A 19014-nucleotide genomic window follows, 5' to 3' on the forward strand; every position below is an offset into this window, starting at 1 on the left:
AGCGACCAGAGATGGTCGCTGATGAAAAAGAACCTCTGCTGGTGTAGCCACAGAGGTAATTAGCTGGTCTCAGGAGCAAACTCCTGCGACCAGCGATTACAATGGGGCTTAAAACGGGAGCACGCACCCGGCGATTTATTGCCGGGGCACACTTCCATCACTAAAAAAGAGGGGGTTGGAGTAAATTGCGCTGCTGTTTAAATAGTTTCAATATCTGTAACACATTGGCTGTCTAAAAAGAAACGACTTGTGGACACACTGTTGCTTTTAGAAAAATGTTTTATCACAAATAAGTAAATAAAATACAATACATATAAATATACAGCATCTAAAAAACAAGACAATTATTAAAAAGAAGAGAATGGGATCCCAATCAATTAATTATAATCTCATTGGTGTATTTATCAATGATAATTCTTTGCTGATGGAATTAATGAACATCAATCTCCTGCCAAATAGAAAATATATTTGAAAGAAATCGGGCAAAGTTCCGGTTTTAGATGAAATAGTATCTCATTATTAGCTGGCTGGTGGCTTACAATTGGAAACAGTCACAAAGTATATATTATGCTCACCCGTATAGCAGACCTCAATCCCCTAGATGTAGTGTGGGGAGAGGCAGAGAGTATCCAGCAGCTGGTGGCCGGCAGCTCAGATGGAGGGAGAGCTGCTCTTCAGCTGGGGTGTATAGTAATTCAGCAGATGAAATTTAACGGTGGGCATACACTTGTCTTGATAAAGTTCCCAGCTTCATTACGGAACGAAACGCGTTGACGTAATCAACCTACCTGAGACGGAGATCCCATCTACAGAACTTTCATCTGCCTCCTGCCTCCCCGCAAAAATTTGGGATTTCGCTAAATACCGACAACCAGCCGCTTTACACTACCAGGCTGAATAGAAACACCTTCTCGCTCCCCGACAGGTGTACGCTCACCCGCTTGCTGAAGCGCGGCTCTCCCATCTCCCGAGCCGCCGGACATCAGCCGCGTCACCTGGCACCTCTCCCCATACTACACCGAGGGGATTGAGACCTCTGCGGCACCTTGCTGCAAGTTACCCAACAGATATATATTTACCGCCCCGCTGAAGCGCGGCTCTCCAATTCTGCGTGCCGCCGGACATCAGCGGGTTTGCATCGTCTCTCCCCCCACACTGTGCTAAAGGGATCGAGACCTTGTGGCATATTATTACCAGCGACTGGACAGGTACATTTACATTACTCTGCTGAAGTGCGGCTTTCTATCACCTTGAGCCGCCGGACATCAGCAACTATACCCTGCTTCTCTCCCCATCCACCTTAAAGGGATCGAGAATCGCATGATAGATTGCCACAAGTGTATGCCCACCGTTAAATTTCATCTGCTGAATTACTATACACCCCAGCTGAAGAGCAGCTCTCCCTCCATCTGAGCTGCCGGCCACCAGCTGCTGGATACTCTCTGCCTCTCCCCACACTACATCTAGGGGATTGAGGTCTGCTATACGGGTGAGCATAATATATACTTTGTGACTGTTTCCAATTGTAAGCCACCAGCCAGCTAATAATGAGATACTATTTCATCTAAAACCGGAACTTTGCCCGATTTCTTTCAAATATATTTTCTATTTGGCAGGAGATTGATGTTCATTAATTCCATCAGCAAAGAATTATCATTGATAAATACACCAATGAGATTATAATTAATTGATTGGGATCCCATTCTCTTCTTTTTAATAATTGTCTTGTTTTTTAGATGCTGTATATTTATATGTATTGTATTTTATTTACTTATTTGTGATAAAACATTTTTCTAAAAGCAACAGTGTGTCCACAAGTCGTTTCTTTTTAGACAGCCAATGTGTTACAGATATTGAAACTATTTAAACAGCAGCGCAATTTACTCCAACCCCCTCTTTTTTAGTCTTCTTTTATTTGTGGGTCTGACGGGCCCACAGGAGTTACTGCAGCAGCTGTAGCAAAATTTGCCAGTTAATTATACATACCTTAGAAATATTAATTCTTAACTGCAGAGCGCCAGGAATTGTGTCCCAGAGAGCACCACCCTTGGTGCTACTCTGTCACGCAATAAACCCCATTGCACACTTCCATCACTGGCAATATGGTCGCCTGCGACCATATTCCCAGCTATTATAGCCCCTATCGCCCCCATGTGTACACAGCATGAGCGATCTCCGGCATATCGTTAACTAAATCGGCGGTGCCGAGGCAGAACAAAATAGTGCAAACACACTGACGGATATCATTTACAATATCGGTCAGTGATGTCACTTCTGTAAATGTAGTCGCTGATGATATTGTCAGATCTAGCGGCATGTAAAGACATCAACGGGAGTTATTAACATTGCATGGGAGACGATTTGCACTTGATATTGTTAGTGAAATTGTTATCATCCATATCTTTAACTATATCTCGCCCAGTGTGTACCCAGCTTTAGTAAATATGAGTCCCATAGAGACTCGCTGACGGCCGTGCGCAAGTTCACCAAGAAAGATGTTTTCTTAGAGAGGGTGAGTAACCAGGAGTCCTTCTGTAGATGGACACAGGGCCTGATTCAGACAAAACTTCAAGCCATGCTGCGCTCGCCACGGAATACATGTAAAGTAATCTGCGTCCCCTCGCGGGGCTCGCCACGCTTCGGGCTCGCCACACTATATAAAATCAACTCCATGTCGTAGTGGATAGTGGGGTTATGAACAGGTACAAAATCGCATCGCACATCAAATCGCATGCGATATCTGCCACCATGAAACTAAACAAGTACCCTGGTAGGTTATTTGTCTCACAACAAAATCAACCGTAGAATGTCTGTGTGTGTGCATATACATGTGTTATGAATATAGATTGTAAGCTCCCCTGGGGCAGGGACTGATGTGATTGTTCAAATATTCTCTGGAAAGCTCTACAGAATATGTCTGTGCTATATAAGAAATTGTTAATAAATAAATAAATGACAAATGATTCTTATCCAGTATGTTGTGTCCTGTGGACCTGCAGGTGCAGAATGATCTGGAACACTTAAAGAAAAAGCTGGTGGCCACAACTGAGAACGGGGCATCTGTGGATATCCATGAACTGGAGACTGCTATACAAAGGACAGAACTTGGACTGAGGGTGAGAAATACACGTGCAACTAAGTTAGGAAGTTTAGGCGTCCATAATGCATTCAATACCAGAATTTAAATCTAAAGGTCCATACACACTGGGCGACTATGCCCAGCGTGTATGGACAGCAATGATGCGCGGGGAAAGCCGCTCAGTGCTTACACACTGAGCGACTTTCCCCCTGCCTGGCGCCAACGGAGGGGGGGGGGGGAGGACGGCGTTGCATAGCGCAGCGCTATGCAAAGCCGTCTTGAAAGCCGATCATCTACTGGTATAACCAGCAGATGAACGGCTTTCCCGGCGATGTTATGGGAGCCTGCAGCAGCGCTCATCGCCCGTGCATACACACTGGGCGGCTTTGAGCTGAAAGCCGCTCAAACCTGCTGTTTTGAGCAACTTTCAGCTCAAAGTCGCCCAGTGTGTATGGGCCTTTACCCATGGTTTTCCTTTTGAAGGGTCTGAAAGGCTTTAGGGCAGAATTGGGCAGCTGATTGTCTGGTTGAACTACAAATCCCAGCAGCCATGATACGACGGTGTATACTTGCACTACACCTTGAGTTATACTTATAGAACCTGTAACTGGAGCAGCAGTTTTCTGTTTAGAGCCCCTTAGTTAAACAATGAAATGGAAGTTATGTCTACCCTTCTACTATCAGAGATTAGAATAACCTTGGCAAAATCTTATTTCTAAGGAGGCAAGGCCTAGAGTAGGCTTTCTCTAATCACTGAGAGCACTTTTAATATAAAAAGAATGTTGGGTATTTCATATCGTATGAAAAAAATCAAACTTTGTATTCTATTAGTCCTACAGCAAGTTACATAGGGTTAGGATAATTTGGTCTACAGTATGTTGGTCGACATGGGTCTAGGTTGACATGGGTGTAGGTCGACAGGACATTAGGTTGACACAAGCATTAGGTCAACAGTGTCTAGGTCGACAGTCAAAAGGTCAACATGGGGTTTGTCACTGTTTTTTGACCCGAATGTCGACACAGTCGACATGGACACAGTTTGAATTGCACCACAACCCCTCGCATCACTTGCTTTACTCGCGATGCTTTGTGCACGGGGCCTTGCTGTGCTCGGCACACTATTTTATTCTCCCACCACGCCCTAGTGAATGGTAGGGCATGAAATACTGCCTGTCGGCACATGTCGGCTAGAAAAAACCCATGTTGACCTTCACCCATATCGACCTAACCCCATGTCGACCTAATGGTGTTGACCCAATGCCAACATACTAAATGACCGTATCCCGTTACATATACTCTATATTCTGTAAGTTTTTCTGTAGTAGTAGAATCCACCCTTTTGTTAGAGTAAAGCTGGCCACACACCTAATGATTTATTGTCCAATATAGGCAGATGGGACAAAATCTGGTAACATATGGGAGCAAATGCTAATTGACTATTTGCACAAAAACACTAAAAAACAGACAAAAATGGTCAATCAGACAAATTGAATATATTAACTTAAATTAACCAATTTGGCTAAATGACCATTTTTGTACCATTTCCCGAATTTCAGAAAAAAATGGTCAATAGTCATCTGCTCCCATACGTTACCAGATTCCGCTGCCAATTTTGACTATCGTCGGCCGTTTTCACCAATTCACATTTTCCGACTGTCGGAATCTATTCCATCAGTCAGTAAAACGGACCCGACGGGGAGTAGGCCGAATGTTAATTTGACCTAATCTTGTCGTAAGCAGATATTTATGCCTGGCAAAAATAACGTTCCGGGAAAATGTACTCCCTCTGTTGTTATTTCTATATTCTATATATATTCTCTGAGTCAAGCTGAGCAAAAGAGCACAATAAGTCGATTTTTTATTATAAATTTATGAATGTTTGCTTACCATACTCTTTCCTTGGTTTTCTAAGCTTGATCCAAGGTTTACTTGTAATAATAAACATTGGTTTTAGAAGTGCGCTGTAACGTGCTTTCTTCTTCTTTTTCTTCTTGTTATTATTCTTGAAATGATTATAGAAGAACTTGGGAAACATATCTAGCGTTTATCTAGTAGAAAAGTTGCCCAATATTAAAACCAGACTTGAATGGAGCACAAATATTTAATTGTATGTAGACCATTTATATCATGACCTATCAAGCTGGGAATTCTGGGGCAAGGGACCTGACAGTTGGGGCAAAGAGCAAACTGTACTTTTCTATAAATGGTAAAGTTATGAAGGGATACCTTAGTCACTAAGGGGGGTATTCAATCTTGGCTGTTATTTCCGATAGGGGAAATAGTTTCCGCGCCTATTTAATGCTGCCATTCCCGACAGCATTGAAGGCAGATTCTGACAAAACAGATACGACTTTTAAACAAGTCGGATATGTTTTGACGGGAACTGTCACGGATTGTCAAAATCACTGCCGTTTTTCAGCAATCCGCTGCCATTTACGCTGACACACCCACTTTTCTACACACTATTGGAAGAACATTGAATTCCGCCTGTGGAGCGGTGTGAAAACAGACCGGGATTGCGACAGTCGGAATCCCGGATTGAATACCGCCCTAAAGCTTTTTGAGATAGTGTTTGTATTAATATGAATTCCTAATATTTTGCCAAAGAGCCCAATTTATGTGAAATACTTGGGGCGTAATTTAATAGGATGAGAGATTCAGAAAGTGAGAGATTTGGTAAGAAATGTCCAGTTTTTTTTTAAAGCGGCAATCATTTACACTGCAAAAGCAGTTGATTTTGCAGAGTAAATGATTGCTGCTTTAAAAAAACCTGGAGATTTCTCACCAAATCTCTCACTTTTTGAATCTCACATCCTATTACATTTCACCCTTGGTGTTTATGTTGTCTAGTGCAGCGCATGCTAATGTTCATTTTTAGATATACAATTGATGATAATGTAAGTTTTATGTGTTTTGCAGAAGCACACACAGGATTACTTGAATTATATCAGCTGCAGCCCAATGACTATTCTCCAGGACCATAGGGATAGGTATACACCGCAAGTATTGAAATGGTAAGCACTTAGCATTGCAGTTATTGCTGATATATATATATATATATATATATATATATATATACACATTATATTCAGTGTATATATAATAATAACATATAGCAAATCTTCTAGTTTTAATTAAAGTTATGTTGTAATATTTCCCCTAAATGTTGCCCACTAATACCTCATAACTTGTGTCAAGAAATAAGAACTGATAACAATATTTCCTGTGACTTGATAATACACATCTTACTACAGAATTGTGTGGCTTATATAGGGGCCGTCAACTGGAAGCTTCAAAAAAGAACCAGAAACAATTTCCCTCGGATTGGAAAGATTCCAGATCTCTGCATCCAGCCAGTCACATGTCTCCTGGCCAGCAGGTCAGTCCGCGGCGATTTTTAGAATAGCGGTACTATTGCATTTGACTTGGGCCTCAGCACCTTAATGCATTCAAGCTTCATCTTGTGCTCCAACTGAATGGCCTCAAACATAAAAATACTGGCCTTTCTATAATGGGTGCAGTGTATGCGGTGCACAAGAGACCCCTGGAGTCCAGGGGGGACCCACACACACAGCCTGCACCATTTTTTCAATACTTACCCTACAGTCCTGTGTCAGCAAAGCAGCACTGCAGATACCACTGGGGAAATGGTGTGGCAGCCAAGTTCCTGACATTGAATATCTCAAAACCAGCAATTTACAGGATCCAAAACAGCATGGGTTTACTGGGGGAAGATCATGTCAAACAAATCTTATTGACTTTTTTGACTGGGTGACTAAAGTAATAGATCAAGGTGGGGCTGTAGATGTAGCTTATCTAGACTTTAGTAAAGCTTTTGACACTGTCCCACATCGCAGACTGTTAAATAAACTTGAAAGCTTGGGATTGGATTCTAAGATAGTTGAATGGATAAGAGCGTGGTTGCAGGACAGAAAACAGAGAGTTGTAGTAAACGGAGTACAGTCAAAGGAGGGAAAGGTTACAAGTGGAGTACCCCAGGGATCTGTACTTGGACCGGTGCTTTTTAATATCTTTATTGGTGATATTGCAAATGGAATTGAGGGTAAAATGTGCCTTTTTGCAGATGACACAAAGGTATGCAACAGGGTAGACACACCAGGAGGGGTAAAACAAATGATTGATGATCTAGGTAGATTAGAGAAATGGTCAAGAGAATGGCAACTACAGTTTAATGCCAAAAAATGCAAAATCATGCACTTGGGTCTCAGAAATCCAAAGACTAAATATAGTATAAATGGCACTATAATGGAAACTACTGAGGAAGAGAGGGATCTAGGTGTCACTATCTCAGGGGACTTAAAAGCAGGTAGGCAATGTAACAAAGCAATGAAGAAGGCAAGTCAGATGCTTGGTTGCATAGGGAGAGGTATCAGCAGTAGAAAGAAAGAAGTAATAATGCCACTGTATAGGTCATTGGTACGACCTCACCTAGAGTATTGTGTTCAGTTCTGGAGGCCATATCTCCAGAAGGATATAAATACATTAGAGACTGTACAAAGAAGAGCAACTAAAATGGTGCATGGCCTACATCACAAAACGTACCAGGAAAGACTAAAATATCTTAATATGTATACTTTAGAGCAGAGAAGGGAAAGGGGGGACATGATAGAAACTTTCAAATATATCAAGGGTTTTAACAAGGTACAGGTGGGAGACATTCTTCACAGGAAGAGGAGCAACAGAACACGAGGACATGAACTGAAACTAGAGGGAGGAAGATTCAGGGGAAATGTGAGGAAGAATTACTTCACAGAAAGAGTAGTAGATAAGTGGAATAGCCTACCATCAGAGGTGGTAGACGCAAATACAGTAGTACAATTTAAACATGCTTGGGATAAGCATATTGATATCCTTACAAAAAAATAAGGATCAAATATGGTTTGAGGTAACATGTTTAAAAAAAGGGGCAGACTAGATGGGCCAAGTGGTTCTTATCTGCCGTCAAATTCTATGTTTCTTCTACGATCCCCATGGCAGCCTTAACACTGGGATATTCCCCATCCCCCATAGATTCAGACAGGACATTTTTCTCTAGGACCGCCCACCTTGGGTATAATAGCCCCCTCCTCTCTCTCCTCTGTGTCTTTTTTCCTGTCTCCGTTAAGTGTAGGACAGAGTAGGTTGTTAATTTTTTTTTAAGCAGGGTTACCTCTAGCAGCATGGAGCTGAATGGGGTGGCTCCCCGGGGAGAGGAAGATGCCAGAAACAGTTCACTGATTTCTGGACATTATGCCTGCCTTGGACACTTACAGTACAGGGCGTCTAAATGGAAGAAAAGGTACCTGTGTATATCCCTGGATGGCGTGGACAATGGGGAAGCGGGAGGCGCTGTGTGAAGTGCCCGGAGAAGGTAGTGTGCAGACCGAGCTGCAAGCCGCGTCTGCACGCTCAAACAGTAAGGCAGAAGGGGCGGAAGTTCGCACTAAGCATCACTTCCGCCAAGAAACGCCGGAGGTGCGGCTGCAAATGCTTCCCCGCGGAAACAAGGGGAAGCATTATTAATTCCACTCGGTCATCCTGAATGGTTATACCAGAGAGGAAAGGGTTATGGCGCCCTATTTAAACGCCAAAACAGCATGATGCAGGTGTATTGCTGTAAGCTGAAGCCATTATGGATACACCTTCTCCCCACAAGCCGGTTGATGCCCCAGTGAGCTAAGCCCTTTGATTTTGGGCATTAGTTATTTTTATTTCAAGTGTAGTTTATTTCTTATAGTGTGCCTGCTGATGACACTGTTCCTAAGAAGAGGACAGCTAAAAAGAAATTCATAGAAGTTAATTGCATGTCCTGTGATAAACCTTTTGCCTCAGCGAAGAAAAAATCACTATGTGACGGATTTGAGGCTGCACAGATAAAATTGGATAAAAAAGTAGAGCAGTCTGAAATTCTTAAAGATCTTATGACATGGATAAGCAGTCCTTTGTGACAAAGGATGAGTTTCTACAGTCACAGACGCCCAAAAGAACCAGAACCCAGGCAGAATTTAGCAATGAGGAAGGTTCAGCGGAAGAAATAGAGTGCCTACAAAAATACTCCACGGATGAGTCAGGAGAGCTGGAGGATGTAAGATCCTTTAATCTGGAGTTGGTAGAAGGGATGTTAAAAAAACATCTACATGAATTATAAGGTGGAAGCTGGAACTTCAGAGGTTAAAGACCCTTTATATGAAGATAGAGCAAAAAAAGGGAAGAACATTTCCAGTCCATAAGATGGTGAGGGAAATGATCGTAAAAGAGTGGACAAGTGTAGACAAAAAGCTGACGCTTGGCAATCGTATTGATAAAATGTACCCCTACAAGGACGATGAGTTCTTGGGCTGGTGTTCTATGCCGAAGGTGGATGCTGCAGTTGTGGAACTGACTTCTAGATCCACTATTCCAGTTGAAGATGCAGCAGCCTTCAAGGACTCGATGGATAGAAGGATAGAAAATTAATTGCGCAAAGTCCACTCTGTTTCCACTGGTTCACTCAAAGCCACGGTAGCAGTAGCATTGGTCTCAAGGGCCTTAAGATTGTGGGCATCTAATCTGCATATGGACATAGAGGACAGAATTTCGAAACAATACCTGTTGAAGAGTCTTGAGTTTATGCAAAAGTCAGTTGACTATCTGTGTGAGGCGTCGTTGGACTCAGTGTTGTTCGCGGCAAAGGCGATGGCGGCAGGTGTAACGGCAAGAAGAGCGCTGTGGCTCAAGTCATGGAGCGCAGACACTAATTCCAAAAATAAACTGGCGACATTACCGTTTGAAGGAAAATTTCTGTTTGGGTCCAAGCTGGACACAATGATCCAAAGGCTATCAGGTGGAAAATCGATTCGCCTACCACAGGATAGAAGAAACTGTTTTCCTTATCCAGGTTCAAATAAGCAGTCATACAAGGAAGCCAAGACCTAGAATTTGCTCAAGTTCCTATTCACAACAGATTCAGGAAATCCAGGGTACCGGAAGATTGGGAAGCAAAAGAGGCTCTCTTTGTGAAGATAAAACAATTGTTGGAGCTGAAGGCGATAGAAATGGTACCAGAGGATCAGCACAGACTGGGATTCTATTCAAATCTTTTCTTGGTGGAAAAAACCACCAGGACCAGGACCATCCTAGATTTGAGAGAACTGAATTGCTTCATAAAGAAAATAAAATTTTGAATGGAGTGTCTGACTTCCATTTGATCAGGAATAAAAAGAGTCGAGTTTCTGGCTTCAGTGGATCTGAGGGACGCATACTACCACATTCCCATATGCGTGAAACACAGAAAGTTCCTGAGATTCTATGTGGCAGGCCAGCACTTTCATTTCACATGCCTTCCGTTCGGGCTGAAGACCTCTCCAAGGGTATTCAGGAAGGTCTTGATCACGTTGATGGCAGAATTGAGGAAGAGGAAAGTCCAGATATGGCCATATTTAGACGATTTACTGATTGCTGGGGACTCAGCAGAAGAAGTAAAATGGAGTGTAACTCTGACGCTAAAGATGTTACAGAGGCATGGATGGATCATAAACGACGAGAAGAGCCAACTCTGTCCGACCAAGAAGATCCAATTTCTGGGGGTCAGAATAGACACCAGAGAGTATTCAGTGGCCTTGTCGGTAGAAAGGTGCCTGAAGATAAGGAAGCTGACAGAGTGGATTCTACAAAGAGAGAAAATTCCACTAATAAAGGCAGTCCAATTATTAGGAATGATAGTGTCGTGCATAAGAATTATACCCTGGGCGCAGTGGAACTCAAGACAACTACAGTGGTATCTGCTCCCACTGTTGAAGAGAGGGTACAAAGACCAGCATCGCATAGAGTTACCTCAACCAGTGATAAATTCTCTGGAGTGGTGGATAGAAGATTTAGAGAACAGAAGCACAACTTTGGAGAATCCTCACTTTCTAGTGCTAACGACGGATGCCAGTCTGTCAGGATGGGGTGCAAATCTCGAAAACTCGTCTCAAGGGACATGGTCCCGAGAAGAATCAAGAAATTCGTCAAATGCAAGAGAACTGCAGGCAGTCTGGGAGGCGATGAGTTTGCTAAAATCAGAAATTCAGAAGTCCCATCTCAGAATCATGTCCGACAACGTAACAGTGGTATCCCACATAAACCATCAGGGGGGAACCAGAAGCCAGAAGATGATGAAGCTATCAGAGAAGATCATGGTCTGGGCAGAGTTGAATCTCCGATCGATCTCAGCGGTGTATATACCAAGCAAGAGGAACATTGTAGCAGACTTCCTGAGTCGCAAGACGGTATTGCCTGGAGAGTGGGAGCTGAACAAGGAAGTGTTTCAAGAGATTGTGAAGCGCTTTTGTGTACCAGAAGTGGACCTGATGGCCACATTTACCAACAAGAAGGTGAGCAAATTCTGCTCAAAATCCTGGCATCCGCAGGCAGTGGCATTAGACACATTTGCAATCAAATGGAGGTTCAACCTGGGATACGTTTTTTTTCCCCCCTTTCCAGTAATAGCAAAAGTACTGAAGAAGATAAGGGAAGACCAGGTACAAGTTATAATAGTATTACCACATTGGCCAAGAAGGGCCTGGTATACGAATGTGATCAGAATGTCAATACAGGAGCCTTGGAAGCTGCCAGACAGATCAGATCTGTTGAGTCAGGGACCCATGCTGTATCAAAATCCGTCGACATTGTGCTTTGTTCTTAATGGGCCTTATTTTGGTTCATTCTTTCTGACAAAATCCTTCTTAGATGGGCAAAACCATGTGCACTGCAGGTGGGGCAGATGTAACATGTGCAGAGAGAATTAGATTTGGGTGGGGTTTTACTTCAAAGTGAGATCTATATTGCAGTGTCAAAATAAAGCAGTCAGTATTTTCCCTGCACAGAAACAAAATTACTCACCCAAATCTAATTCTCTCTGCACAAGCAACATCTGCCCCCCTGCAGTGCACATGGTTTTGTCCATCTAAGAAGGATTTTGTCAGAAAGAGTGAACTAAAATAAGGCCCAATGTGCTTTGTTCTTAATGTACTTCACATAGATGATTAACTCTTCAACATGATTATTATCAGTTAATCCATCAAGTAGTATAGTAACATATTTAGCTTCTTTTAGTTCAGAAATCGATTGATCCTTAATAACATTTGCAATGGAGGAGATACATTAATTACATATTTTATCATTGGCATATTCATTTGTTGTTTCAACCCCCAATTTTTTTGTCAACTTCAGTAACCGTCAAAGTTAGAAAAGGGCTTGTTATTATTTGCAAATATAGTAGGCCACATTAAAAAGACGTTTTAAATGTTTAAACATCTTTTCATCCATTGTCTTTATGCATGCAGACCGAAGGGGTAGCTTCTGGAGCAAGTTGCACATCTCAAGCTTTTACACACTTTTGATGCTGGTATGATTTTTGATGCTTTCGAAAGCTGTCCGTCTTGAATGGCCCTGTATAAACTTGAACTATATTTGAATTTCCATCTGCCATTTCGGGCAATGAGGAACATATATTGCATTTTGAAATACTAGTGGTCAGCGATGGAAGTTCCTTGCACCGTTCTTGTTTGCATTTCCTTCTTGTCATGAGTTGAAGGAGAACTACAGTAGATGTTGTGCTAGAGCCATTTTCACTTGTTGATGTTGATGCATCAATCTCTTCATCACAGCTAGTGGAACATATGGGCTTTCTTTTCTCAGTAGACTCTGCATTTACTTCAGAACAATTTCTAAAAAAAATTGTCTTTTTTCTTGAACACCAGTGTTTGTTTCATGTGATGTACGAGAATGAAGTAAACAATTAAAATAATAACTCCTCTATACAGAAAAATGTTGCAAAAAATACATAAGCGTACAGAAGTTGTTAAAGGAAGTATCTGTGAAAATAAATTACTCACCCAATATAATAGGCCGGATCACTCCTCAAGATGCAGCAGCAGAAGTTCAAAGTTGCTTGGTACCTGATTGGGCTAATTATCAGAGGAGTGGCTTTGTGGAGGAGGGGCGGGGAGGACAGGCACCATTGCCTGTGCCGACTTTAATCTCCATTAGAAGGGGGAGAGGGGGGGTCGGCACCACTGCCCATACTGCCATTGATCTCTGTCAGGAGGGGGAGAGCAGGGGTTGGGCACCGCTGCCTGTGCTGAATATAAGCTCTGGCCTCCACATGGTACCCCTGCCCTGGGGCCACACAGCTATGGGGGTAAACCAAAGCTAACAACCTCCTCAACCACAGATGGCACACAATGCAACCCACCAGCAATACTTGACCATGCATACCAGGCAGAGTTGGGACAGAGACCAGGTTGGCTGGCTGGCAGTCAGCACACGCACTCGTGTTCATAAAATGGCCGCTGGCGAGGATATAGGCACGCCCTCGAGCATGATCCGCTTCCTCCCTCCCTGCAAAAAAACTTGGTCACCAGGAAGCAGAATTTGGTTGCCATGGCAACCTGGCCCCTGGGATTTGTCGAGCCCTGCCATAAGTGTTTTTTTTTTATTAATTACTACACATCTGTTCAATTATGACGTCTTCTGCACTAAATTCTTTCCGTTGATATGGGATTAACATGGCCATGCATTTTATAACCATTGCTATTACATAATTATAATTCTAGATGTTTCTATGCATTCAATGCGTTATAAGAATACTATTTAGTTGATCTGCTCCCACCACCAGTACCTACCTCTGACACAATGCTGTTAACCTCGGCCCTCCAGCTGAAAGCTTTAAACACCTGCTTAAAAATCCATATCCTACAACTGAGCCCTTATTTCTTACCCAAATGAAAGTGCTGCTTTACCAGCTGTTCCACATGCATGGCACGCTGGCAGGAGCAGCCTTATTATTAACTAGTTGTGGGTTCCAGCTGGGAAATTGCTACCTATAATTTGCCACCTTCTATCCTTCAAACAAGGTAAACCTCAGTGAGCACAATAAAGCCTCAATCAGGATAGTCATCTGAAGTTACCCAGTAGGTGTGAGAGGAGCTGTGCATGATGACTCTCTCATTTCACCGTTCTTTTATTTCTTTCTACGTTTTTTTCTATATCTCTATAAACCCGTTTGAAAGCTTGTTTCTTATGTTTTTCCATGAAAGCTGCATTTTTATACCACAAAAGCAATATTTTATGATGTTTATTTAACCTTTGTGACAAAATTGTTAAAATTCTCTGTTTAGACCAAAATTGTTAACTGAATCCAAAAAGAATCGTAATGAGTGGGTCAAGATGTGGCCAGCTTTACATAGGTAGCATACGTGCATTTGTAGATACAGTGATCGATAGTCATCTTCATAATTTCTTTCACCAAAAGTTAAGTACCCGCATGTCTCCCATCTATGAACAGACACATCTCTGTCCCTCTATTTATAGATTACATTAATAATAGCTATCGGGGGGGGGGGGTTAACCATCAATGGTGCCAAAGTCATTAATTTCGATGACTTGAAAACACATAGTTAAACCATTGATGGTTGGCATCCATCAGAGGTGAATGGCAGATGGTCCAATCAATGAAATGGGCGGGGATTATCAACACAGACAGGGGGTGGGGCTAATGTTTGTGCCCCTGGTTCAGAGTAGGGATATATAACCATCTCTCACACAAAATATAGCTATATAGCCATACCTACAGTAGATTATGTTTGCACAAAATGAAGGCATGGCACCTCCATTTAGGGGAGGGTAGAGGCCAGGGATCTTGATCTAGATCTCCTGGCCTATGCCATGGGCAAGTGTAAATAGGCAGCAGTGATAGCAACTCCAACCACATCTAAATAGCCCCCTGTGTGCCCTTAACGCCAAAGGCGTAACCACCATAGGTGCAAGGGGTGCAGCTGCTATGGGGCCCAGAGCTGAAGAGGGCCCATCTTTACTGTCTAAGTAAGCCCCTGCTTACCGCCAGTAAAGTATTTAATTTATGTTAAAAAAAGCATGTTGAGCCGTTGGTTAGGAGTAACCAATAAAAATGGTAAACTCGTGTTGCATTGCAGATGGAGCAGAATATGGGTCCAGAGGCGTAACTAGAACTTCATGGGCCCCATAGCAGGGACAATGTCAGGGAGAGAAAGAAGGAGGGATATTGAAGGGGAGAACGACAGGGAGGTCCAGCATTGAGGAGAGAGGGTGAGAGCGATGGGGAGAGAGAGAGGAACAGCGATGGGGTAAGAAGGTGACCGAGATGGGGAGAGAGACAAGGGCCAGCAATGGGGGGGGGGGGATAGAGAGAGAGACAGTGATGGTAAGAGAGCGGTACAAGGAGGGAACGCGTCAGGGAGAAAGCAAGAGAAGGAGGGATGGAGAGAGAGAAAGAGGGACAGCAACAGGGAGAGACAGAAGGAGGGACAGCGAAGGGGAGCGAGACACAGACAGACATAAAATACATAATTGCACGATACTGCAATTATCACTGCACGCTGGTGTGACAGGGTGCGGGATATGCATCGAGCCCCTGGGACAGTCTGGGCCTCATAGCAGCTGCACTCTCAGTAGTTATGCCACTGTATGGGGATGATTCAGGAAACAACAAAGAATACAAAAACAAATAAAATCGACTTCCGATGATTCTACAATACTTCCGATGAAGTCCTTGAGACCTACATTTGAAGTTTTTCGTCCATTAACACATAGGTATTACCATGATGCTCTTTTCAATCCCTGATCTGTCTTACCACAGAAGGACCGACCAGACTTTAGTTATACCAGTGTTACTGCTGCTCGCCCTTTATATTCCACAGCCATTTTTAAAGGGCTTCTGAGAACCCCAGACGAGTTGTAAACTAATTTGTTGCTGATATATTGGGGGAAATTTACTCAAGGAAATTTGTAAAAAAAATAGGTGTATTTGTATCCAGAAATACACTTATTTTTGACATTTACTATCCCGAAAATACGGCAATTTGTATCCATATTGATGTGCTATCAATATGAATACGAATTGCCGTATTTTCGGGATAGTTAATGTACAAAAATAAGTGTATTTCTGGATAGAAATACACCTATTTTTTACAAATTTCCTTTAGTAAATTTTCCCCATTGTGTTGATTTAACAATATGATATTTATGTAAATTTGGAAAACCCAATAAATACAATTATAAAAGAATACAAAAACAATGGCGAGATGGCACCCTGAGGGCAGGTCTTATTAATATTAATTGGCACTCAACAATAATATTAAAAAGTCCCAAATTCCTTGAGTGTATTTATTTTCATAAAACGTTTATAAAACTTGATAAAATTTCACTTAATGGCAGATGTTCTGTATTTTCACCACTTTTTGAGCGTAGATGGAATATTTTCACAGTAGACATAGAACCGAACGCATTTTGTCAAAGTGTTGTTCAGTTTTGACTGTGGAATAGGTTTCACATAGTGGTTGTTTCACAGGCAATAAGAAGGGGTTTTCAACACTAAGTTTCAACAGTTCCAGGATTTTCCTCCAAAAATGGTGTAAACAATTAGTCCCTTAATCTTAACCGTTAAAGGTCTGAAAATAGGAGAAGACATTTTTGGACTGGTAGTTTACAGCTTTGATGGGTCATATAATGCTCCAGTAATCATCCAAATATATAAATCATCCAGTAATCATCCAAATACGGGCTATTCAAACTCCAATACAATAGACCACCAAAGGTGTGCTCAGTAGTGTGGTTGTATTACTTTATTTGTATTCACTTTTATTTACTTATTATTTTATTTTCATTTTAAATCTATCCAATCATTTTAGATTCATATAGTTATTTTACTATTTTTCCACATTCATATTTGTACATCCACATTTTGTATCGGGTCCACCCACACCGCTTGCACTCTATACCGCAGGTTGCATTGCAGCATATAGCATAGTGTTTATGCCCTGACAGAATTTGCGTTAATGGTCTGTCTTAGCAATGATCTGCCTGAACTATAAAGGACATGACTTTTATAGGTCTTATCCGTATATGAATATTTTATTTCCTAGTTTGGTACTCTTTACCTAGAACGGCGCCCATCGCGGTGATCGCGACATCGCGGGCAGCACATAAACGGCCGCGACGCGATGCCCGCGATCACCGCGATTTTCCCATAGGGAACAATGTTAAAAAGCCTAATTGACCGCGATTTTGCATTCAATGCCTCAATGCCCGCGATTTTCCCATAGGAATCAATGTTAAATGGGCTACAGAGCCCAAATAGCCCCAATTAACCCTTAAATGTCCCCCCAATTTTTGTACGCCACCCCACGATCCACGCCAACCCGAAGCGTGGCGAGCGCAGCGGTACGTGTCCTCCGACCTTTTCATGCCCTACTATCCACGTCGGCGTGGAGTTGAGAATAGAATAGTGTGGCGAGCGCAGCGAGCCACCGAGCCCGAAGCGTGGCGAGCGCAGCGAGCCCCGCGAGGGGACGCGGATACCTTCACAGTTATACGCGTCCACTAAATAAAATATTCATTTTGATTTACCCGCAATTTACCCGCGATGACCGCGATTTTTTACCCCCGACGCCCGCGATTCTGATCGCGGGCGCCGTTCTAGGTAAAGAGTACCCCTAGTTTATATAGTAGTTGTTAGCATTTATTTTTATTTTTAATTTGTTTTATGGCAGTAGTTCTCTTTACTGATGATTTTCCTTCAGCCCAGAACTAGCCATATTGTGCTTATACACCCTGCAGCCTTGCTAAAGACCTGATGATGTATTGCAGTTTTTGGTCGCATGCTAGAACAACCTTCATGCCAGTCTGATCTAAAGAGTAGCATGAAGGTGATGCCAAATCAATCTGACATATCATTGATTGTCCAGTTTGCCATACACCTGCACCATAGGCATCAAATCACTAGCTAAAACGCATCACATCAAACCAGATTATATGGAATGCAACCGCGTTAGGGTGTATAATGAGCGTACACGCTGAGCAATGTAGGTGATAGGTCGATCCGATTGGATGAGACGGAAGACTGAAATCATCACAGAGACGTCGTATCTGTAGCAGCTTATTGCAGAAAGATTTTCTTCTGGTACCAAGCATTATAAAACCACCCAAAATGATTTGCCCAGGAAAATGCTGGCCATCCCAATTCGAACGCAGGCGGGCACCTGCCTTCTTGGGGAGTGCTGCTGACGTCACAGGATGTCAGCTGCCTGCCCAGTTCTCGGACCAGGATGCCGCAAATCTAAGTCAGACTAGACACTTAGATTTGCAAGCACTGTAGAAATCATCTGCGACCATCAAAACATCCATTCGTAGTGGGGCAGGGAAATTCGGTGGGTGGGGGGGGGCGCAATTGCATGCCTGGCGGGTGCCGCTACATGGCGTACTAAGCAGTGAAATACGGCTGTTTAGCGAGTCAACCAGACTCTTCCCCTAAATGTGAACCAGTCTACACCTGCGCTGTATGGCATTGTACTGCACTGTATGGCATATTTACATTTCTGGAGCCATGTAGCCAGGTGTCCCAACACGTACTGTTGCATTAATTTCTCCACATGCATTAAATTGGGCCAGACCAAAATCTGTGATCTTTACATGTCCGTCCGTGGTCAGCAAAACATTCTCTGAATGCATAAACTGCAAGCCACAGACCAGAACAGATTTTGTAGTAGTTGGGATCAGCGATGAGATCTCTTTCGTAAAATTGAACAGGTCCCCTCCACCAGCCAGTTCCATTACATAGTATAGATAGTTGTTTGTGTGGAAGGCTGTATATACATGGTCAGAAAATGACTCTCCTGTGCAGACTAATGTACCCGACACTTGGCAAAAATGTCCTCATGTTTTAGTAATGCTATCTGTTTTGAGGCTTCAATTAGTGTCCTCTTTTTTTATGATTTTAACTGACACTCTTTGCCATAACCTCTGCTTCCAAATAGGGAGTGAAAAGTATATGATTCCATTGTTATGTAGGGTACCCACCACGACGACATCGTGAGCGGGTCGTCAGTGTCTCGTCCGATCCGCTAACGGTGACGTGGGGGGGCACGACCCGCTCACGA

At 42.8% G+C, this 19014-nt stretch overlaps 1 protein-coding gene across 3 annotated transcripts in view; it reads left to right on the forward strand.

Annotated features, from left to right (window-relative positions):
• IQCH (IQ motif containing H) overlaps nucleotides 1–19014 on the forward strand; it is an 83875-nt gene that overhangs the window by 1208 nt on the left and 63653 nt on the right. For all 3 annotated transcript variants that reach the window (XM_083184370.1, XM_083184368.1, XM_083184369.1), the window contains exons 2-4: nucleotides 3000–3116; nucleotides 5999–6093; nucleotides 6353–6458. In XM_083184370.1, coding sequence (XP_083040496.1) covers nucleotides 6041–6093; nucleotides 6353–6458 — 159 coding nt within the window. In that variant the 5' untranslated portion in view covers nucleotides 3000–3116; nucleotides 5999–6040. The remainder of the gene's footprint in view (nucleotides 1–2999; nucleotides 3117–5998; nucleotides 6094–6352; nucleotides 6459–19014) is intronic.

The sequence above is a fragment of the Crinia signifera genome, chromosome 4 (genome assembly GCF_055691185.1).
Source record: "Crinia signifera chromosome 4, ASM5569118v1, whole genome shotgun sequence".
NCBI lineage: Eukaryota > Metazoa > Chordata > Amphibia > Anura > Myobatrachidae > Crinia > Crinia signifera.